Source organism: Micromys minutus (genome assembly GCF_963924665.1).
Source record: "Micromys minutus genome assembly, chromosome: 20".
Classification (NCBI taxonomy): Eukaryota; Metazoa; Chordata; class Mammalia; order Rodentia; family Muridae; genus Micromys; species Micromys minutus.
The window spans coordinates 18,403,461-18,411,302 of record NC_137955.1 but is presented as its reverse complement, the minus strand read 5'-3'; the positions used below and the strand labels follow the sequence as shown (position 1 = coordinate 18,411,302).

At 39.7% G+C, this 7,842-nt stretch overlaps 1 protein-coding gene across 1 annotated transcript in view; it reads right to left on the bottom strand.

Moving 5' to 3' along the window:
* Positions 1–4,712: 4,712 nt before the first annotated feature.
* The window catches only part of EMB (embigin), a gene marked incomplete at its 3' end in the record, with an annotated part of 43,521 nt that continues 40,391 nt past the window's right edge, over positions 4,713–7,842 (bottom strand). The window contains exons 8-9 of the mRNA XM_080933739.1: positions 5,930–5,984; positions 4,713–4,730 (exon numbers count right to left, since the gene is read on the bottom strand). Coding sequence (XP_080789865.1) covers positions 4,713–4,730; positions 5,930–5,984 — 73 coding nt within the window. The remainder of the gene's footprint in view (positions 4,731–5,929; positions 5,985–7,842) is intronic.

Sequence of the window (7,842 nt, the reverse complement as noted above, 5' to 3'; positions counted from 1 at the left end):
AGAAAATTATATAAGTAATTCTTCTAGGAAATGCCTTAAAACATGACAAAAACTATTCTAACCAACCGTGTAAACAGGTTTCCACAGCAGGTTCTCACTGAGGGGCAAAGGAATAAGAAATAGACTGTAAATCATTCATGGGAACAAAAGTACTTCTGCCCATTTTATTTGTGTGGACTTTCACACACAACTTTTGTAATAAAGGCATAACTGCCATTCTTGATGTATTGGATACACACACACACACACACACACACAGAGAGAGAGAGAGAGAGAGAGAGAGAGAGAGAGAGAGAGAGAGAGAGAGAGGTACAGCAATGAAGCAGAAGATAACACAAATCTGAGGAACTGGCCAGTTCATCCGCACAGCAGCAAAAGCAGAATGTCCTTTGCCAGTTTCTTACATCCTGTGCACTGAGCATCCGAATGCCAGCAAAGCCTCAGTCATATGAAGATACTCAAAGCAGTAAGACTTTAAGCTGTGCAAAGGATGCCACACAGGCACATGGCCATAGTGACAGGCGCCTGACATTTCCTGAAAATAGTGATTTTCCTACATGAGCACAGTCAGCTACATCCATGAGAGTTAATTTTGTCAGCCATTCCAGTGTGCTGCTGCGCTGGACAGAGTACCCAGAGCAGCCTGCTCCTCCTCACAGGCTAACTGTGAGACCAGAGAGCCGGCTTTCCCATCTCAGTGAAGTTATACACAGCATCTCCCTTCATCTTCAGTGGATTATAAATGCTAGTCATTATCACTGCTGACAAATCAAGCCAGAAAGTCCTAAATATGTGTTGATTCCCCAGCACAAAGGTGAAGTGTGGGTCTCCCCAAATACAGTAAGATGATGGATGACTGAGCCCCCCCCCAAAAGAGTCAAATTAAAAGTAAGAAGATAATTAATAATATCCTCATTTTTTTAGGAAGTATACAATTATCAGTTCAGAGCAGTTAACCAGGTAGGTCAAGTCAGCTGAGGCTGAATGTGGATTTCAGTTCTGAACATGTGCGACGTTGGGGTAGTTTGGACAACTTTCTTAAGGTCTCCAAGCGAATTTGTACATTGATAAAAAAAAAAAAAAAAACTGTCTTTTTAAACATATCCTCAATACATTTCAAAGCGTGTTTTACAGTGAGTACCTACCATGCACCATTCAACAAATGTCAGGATTCAACAATAAGATGTTCATCATTAATGGGGAACTTGATTAACAGAATGTGTCACTAACTAGATCCAGAACAAATAAAAAATGGGAATAATGGGAATATAGTTTCAGTTCTATGACAGATGAAGAAAAACTCATAGGTAACAAGCTATCACTAAAGTAGTAATTACACACACACACATATATAGCTTAAAATTCAAAAGAAATCATGTCTTCTATTTTCACCCATTCAGTTAAAATTTTTCTCAGAATTACAAGCAGGCACTGTGCCCTTCAATTCATACTGAAACACATACCTGAACTCACTTTCAAGAGCTGAACCACTGAGAAGAAATTCCCTAATGTTTTGTGTAGAATTACTCAATTAGAAAGATTCATTTTCATGTGGGGAAGTTTAGTAGCAAATAATTTAGGGGGAGAGAAATTAAGAACCTTAAAGATGAGGGTGAGAAGTAAAAATGACAGGGTATTTTCCTCTTTTGATCAATTTGGTAAGCATGCTTTGCATGATCAAAATTTAATAAAACTTTCTGTAACCTGCTGCTGTTATTAAATTCTAAGATACTTTACAAGACTTGGGGAGATGGAAAAATGTTAACAGAACAAGCGCAAATGCCAGTTCTCAAGTGTCCCATACAAAAATATATAACCCCGAATGTCCTGGATAATTAGAGCCAGTTTGCTACCTTATTAAAGACAAGGTAAAAATTAGGTTTGTGTGCACACTGACCTTATTAAAGGAAAAGTAACAATTGGGTTTGTGTGTGGCTGACTTTAAGGGCAATAGAAACACAAACCCACCAGAATGTGTGCCCTGTGCAGCCCTCAAAGGATTTACACAAGCTGTTTTTCAGTATTTTATTTGCAATACCAATTGTCACAATAATTAGTTTTCTAAAAATAGGTATAGGTGACTCTTAAAAGTTTAAACTTCACACTACTCCAAATACATTATACGACACCTCTAATACTTGCCCTGATGTACACAGAACTAAAAGTCAGAACCCAGGAAGATGAACAACAAAGAAACATGGAGTTCTGTGAGCACATGAGTCATTTCCTCTCAGGGAAAGCCTCAGACAGAGTCTGGGCTAACTCAAGACACTGAAGGTGAACAACGTCTGGGTAGAGTGCAAATAGAAAAAACCGAGGTGCACCAGGCTTGGCCTGACATGACACATGAGTGTGAATCCTTTGTGTTTAAGGAGAGACTGAGAAGCACCATGAAAAATGGGAAAAATGGAAGAAGCTAAGGTAGGGAAACCTGGACCACAGTCTTGGAGCTGGTGAAGGTGGGGTGGGAGAGACCCTGAGGATTAATGAAAGAGGAAAAAGTATTCCTAAACATCAAAATAAGGAAGAAAGGAGCGTAAGCAATTTGAGGTTTGAGCTGGAAGAACTAGCAAGCTAGGGATAAACATTGCCAAAGGGAACATATTTTAATGTAAACCGGATTTAAAGATAATCTGGGAAGTTTATGGTATCATTAAATCTGATTATTATGCTGAAAATATCATCTACTGGAAAGATTAACAGAATTTTTCAGATGACTAATTTATAAACTCAGGAGTTTTCCTCTTCGGCCTTCAATTTACGACTGGTCCTTAGAAATCCCCCCTTCAATTGCATGAAGCCAGTTAACAGAAGCATTCCATTTTCATCTACAGGGATGGAATCATTTTCCACAAATACTCCAGAGAGACTCCGAAGGGCCAAAGATGAACTTAAATATTTGAGAACTTTTTCTACTCAACGTTCCTGAGCTAATTTACCTTAGAGTAATAGATAGCACACATGACCGTTAACATTTCAGTGTATCACAAAAGTTTAACAGATTACTTTACCTCTGGGGAGCATATTTTTCTCACAAAAGCTGTTTCAACTTAAATAGTGACATAAAGGGAATAAATGAATCCTTCAAGAAAAGTTACTTCTCTGGGTTTCACATGCATCCAGTCACAGTTGCACTGTTTTGAGTGGGACTCCGCAGATTCAAAATGTTTAGGCTACTTATACTGGTTGCCAGTTTGTCCAATTAAGCATGAATTAAGGCAAAACAAATGTGTGGATAATGAAAAGGTGCCATCTAACACCAAGAAGTACATTCTAGTTCAATAAAAATCCACATATGCAGTTAGCATGTCTTATTAGAAAATGCTGAATTATGATTCATCAACAGAACAGTAAGCAGCTGCCACAACTATTTCCTATGTATTATTCTTGCCAATAAATGTTGACAAACATCAGTCAAGCAAGATGTTACATAATTTTCCCCACCAGACAGCTTACACTTCTTGTAGATCATGCAAAAGGCATATACTTCTATAGTTTCCCTTTTAAGCCAGTGGATTCTACCCAATATCTAATCGCTGAATCACCAAGAACCATGGTTTTTTCTTTGTTTTTGTGTTTTACTATCAACCCAAGTTGGTCTCTTTCTGTAGCCCTCTTCTTCCCAAGGCAGTGTGTCACAAAACCCAACAGTACAAGGAACACCTTATCCAATCACCCAAGGCACTACATTTTATTTTATTTATAGTCACTGACAATTTTTCCATGACCATTACAAGCTGAACTGATTTGGTTCTACTGAGTCCATAGCATATCTCAGATATGTATTTGAAGTTACATCTAAGGCATTTGTTGCAACATAAAAATAGCAAATTAGTACTCCTGTATATTAGCCAAAATAATTATTAGAAGTCACAAAGAATGCATTTGTACACACTTAGCCAGTTATGGTACCAGAAAAGAGATGGCAAATAGAGGTTTCCAGAAACCATGAGCCACAAAGGCATGCGGGTATCAGTATTGTACTGTGGTCACATGGCTCTGCATTCTGAAGACAGATGCGAAGTCCAAACCCCATCGTAAAGAACAAGGGAAACATCCCACTTAAGGCTGAGAAGCGCTTTGGGTTTGGGTAGAAAGACTGGCAAGGAGTCCACTAAAGATGCGAAGCTCTGGGATTGTGCTGACCCACAAGCATGTGGGTTAACTGCCTTACTTTGCAGCAGTATTGATGGAGAAGTAAACCTTAGTGCCCTGATGGCAGTGTAGCCACCAATACTAAAAGCAGTTTCTATTTCCTGTCCATGGCACACCCAACACAGAACACACTTCACAGGAAAACTGCTATATGTATGGTTGAGGAAAACACCTTTAAGACAATTTATTAAAACGCCTTCGCTTTAATAAATTCTTTGGTAATAAACAGATCTTTAATGACATTTATTTGTGGGTTATTTTGCTGGTGTCTGCCCTGTACCTGTCTGTGATCTCTCAGAGAGGGTACAAAGTATCAGCTAGGTTACAGCTCACACAACACAGCTGAAACAATTTGCCTTGCTTTAATGAAAAGCAAGTATAAAATGAAAATACATCTTTAGGTAGGAGGTGGTCTGTATTGTTCATAAAGCTATTCCAGTGCACATTGAGGGCATCTTTGTCTTTGAAAAAAAATCTCAAATTCAGGTGTTCTTAAAAGGAAGCTGAAATACAAACTCCAAGGGCATCCGTCTTCCCAGGCGAAACCTTCTCTGCGCTCACTGATCCCCGGAGTCCTGCGGTAAACAAAGCAGAAAGAAAGAGTCACTGCTGGGTTCTCCTACCTTAACTTCCTCTCACCGTGGCAAAGCAGACAAGGGCCTGGCCAGTTCAAACAACAACTAAGGCAATTACAAATCAACCAAGGAAGTGAGCTCTGGCGGATGAACTGATCGCATCAACTATAGGGACATATATGGAAATGAAATAGAAAAATAGAGGCACTTTGGTGCAGAGAGGGAATCAAGATGGAGCTGGAGAAGGAGGATCTGGATCCAGGTGGATTTAGTTGGCGTTAGGTAGATATGAATATTTTAAAGAATTATATGTCTTCTACCTCATATAGAAGGGCAGTTTGTATCTTAAGTCCATTGGATATAATCTTATGATGTAGAGGGTTTGTGGATTGAGAATTTAATATATAAACCAACATGAAAAGCTACCAGGCCTTAGAGTCAAGATTGTGCTGGGCGCCGAGGCTGATAAGGCGATAAGTCATCATATTTAATATTTATGGCAACAGGACTTTGAAATGAGAATTTAAACATTACATGATTTGAGACTAGCCCATGGAAGAAAATGTATATTTACTATAAAGACCATGAAACAAAGCTGGGTATGATGGTACAAGTGTGTAAATCCCTGTGCTCAGGAGGGTGAGGCAGGGGCTAGAGAGATGGCTCAGTGATCAAGAGCACTGACTGTTCTTCCAGAGGTCCTGAGTTCAAATCCCAGCAACCACCTGGTGGCTCACAACCATTTGTAATGGGATCCAATATTCTCTTCTGGTGTGTCTGAAGACAGCTACAGTGTATTCATACTGGACAATATATGTATGTTCAGTATATAAATAAAATAAGTCTTTTATAAAAAGGAGTCTGAGACAAGATTATTAACACCTATTCTTTGGTAGAAAAGGATACTATTTCTTTTTAAAGATTTATTTATTTATTTTATGTATAAGATCCCATTGTAGATGGTTGTGAACCAGCATGTGGTTGCTGGGATTTGAACTCAGGATCTCAGGAAGAGCAGTTAGTGCTCTTAACCACTGAGCCATCTCTCCAGCCCTGGATACCATTATATATATATTCTCCTAAAACCATGTAAACAAATATATCCAAGCACACAGTGAACTGGGTCTTTTATACGTCTGAAAGAGTAAGGTTTAATATATTAAAAAAAAACCATTTACTACCATTTAGAAGTAACTTACAGTTTTTCTGTATCGGGGGAGATTGTTTTCTATGCCATTGCTGTCATCTGATTTCCTGTGGCAAAAACAAAAAGGAAACAGATGTTCATGATGTATAAGATTAAGTCAGTGTAGTAAGCACATCACAGCTGAATGTAAACTCTAAATCATCAGTGTAGACCAAACTCCTTCTTTCTAACATTGTTCTACTTGAGAACAATGGTTTCCCTTATGCCATTGCTTAGGGAGGACCTACTGCCACAGGCATGGTAACAAAGACTGTTTGCTCTATGCAGAAGAACTGATCCCCAAGCAAGAGTGAAGCCATGGGCACATATGTAATGGTTACTCTCACATTGTTCTGAAACATGCCAGTCAGAAGCTTTGGCAGCTTGTATGACACACATGTCATCATGTGATGGCTATTACACTAAGTTGGAAGCTGCATATGGCCCCTTGCATCAGAGCGAGACCTCAGCCAAGTGTCACAACTAGAGAGTAGATGTCCTGGATGGTCAGACAATAAGCCAAATCAATGAGTTATTTCTCTCCTAAGAGAAGTCATTGGTTTTGATATTACATGAAGTCATTTTAACAAGACATTAAAAAGGACAATTCATACCCAAACACATAGTGTATGTCAAATATATCAGACATAGAACGTGTAAAAAAAAAAATTAGTTCCTAACTAAATTCTAAAGTATCTAAGATGAATCATGGCAAGAGCTGATCTAACAGAGCTTAAAATACCCTTGTTAATTTATACCTAAAAGACATTTTTAGTGATGGATGCAATATAAAGAAGGATGGAACACATGATGTGTCTTATTCCAATTTAAAATAAAAGGCAACCTCATTTCTTATATTATAAATTGAGTCATGCTGACACTGCTTCTTAAGAGGTTGGAGAGAAGCAGGAAGCATCATTCAATTACATGGAACTGGTAGTCCACTCTGTCAGCATAATAATCAGGATGCAGCCCCAGGCCCTAGTGACTACACAGGAGTGGACACTGGGCATGATGGGGGTGAGGCAGAACAGAGATCACAGGGTACAATACAACTATCCTTACATCCATGAATGGCTGTCACACTTTTTTATGATTTTAAGAAATCAGAAAGACTTAAGAGTTAAAGTTCAATTTATAATTTTGTGTTCCTGACTTTTAGAGCCTGTATCATGTTGGTTCATTTCACCTACAAATAAACCGGGTCAAAACGCCTCTCTGAACACGTCGAATATTGTTACAACAGGAGCCTAGCAAGGCTGCTCTCTGAGAGGCTCTGCCCAGCAGCTGACTCACATAGATGCAGGCACCCACAGCCAAACAGAAGAAGGAGCTTGGGGACTCTTATGGGAAAGGAAGGTTTGCAGCCCCTAAGGGGATGGGCACTCCATGAGAGGATCAACAGTCAAGAAGCCTGAACCCTTTGGACTCTCAGAGACTGAACCACCAGCCAAAGAACACACATGGACTAGACATAGGCAGATGTGCAGCTCAGTCTTTATGGGGGTCCCAAACAATCGGAGTAGGGGTTATCCCAAAAGCTGTTGCCTGTACTTGGGATATGTTTTTCTCACTGGGTTGCCTTGTCTATCCTCAGTAGGAGAGGATATGGCCTAGCCTTGCAGAAACTTGATGTGCCAGGTTAGGAGGATAGTCAGGGGGAACCCCACCTGCTCAGAGAAGGGGAGGATTGTGGAAGGGGCTGACCAGAAGGGAGGCAGTAAACTGGATGGAAAGTGGGTAAGTTAAAACAAACAAACAAAAAAGGAGCAATACTCTGGACCCTTCTAGCTAGTTAATGTGATGTAGGCTCACAGGTCATGCCCACCATCTTGGTAACAGTTGGATAGGCCTCTCCTTTCTTGAGTACTTCTCAGCTGTCCTGTTCTGATCTCTTAATCCTTGGTTCACAGCCACTATCTGGTT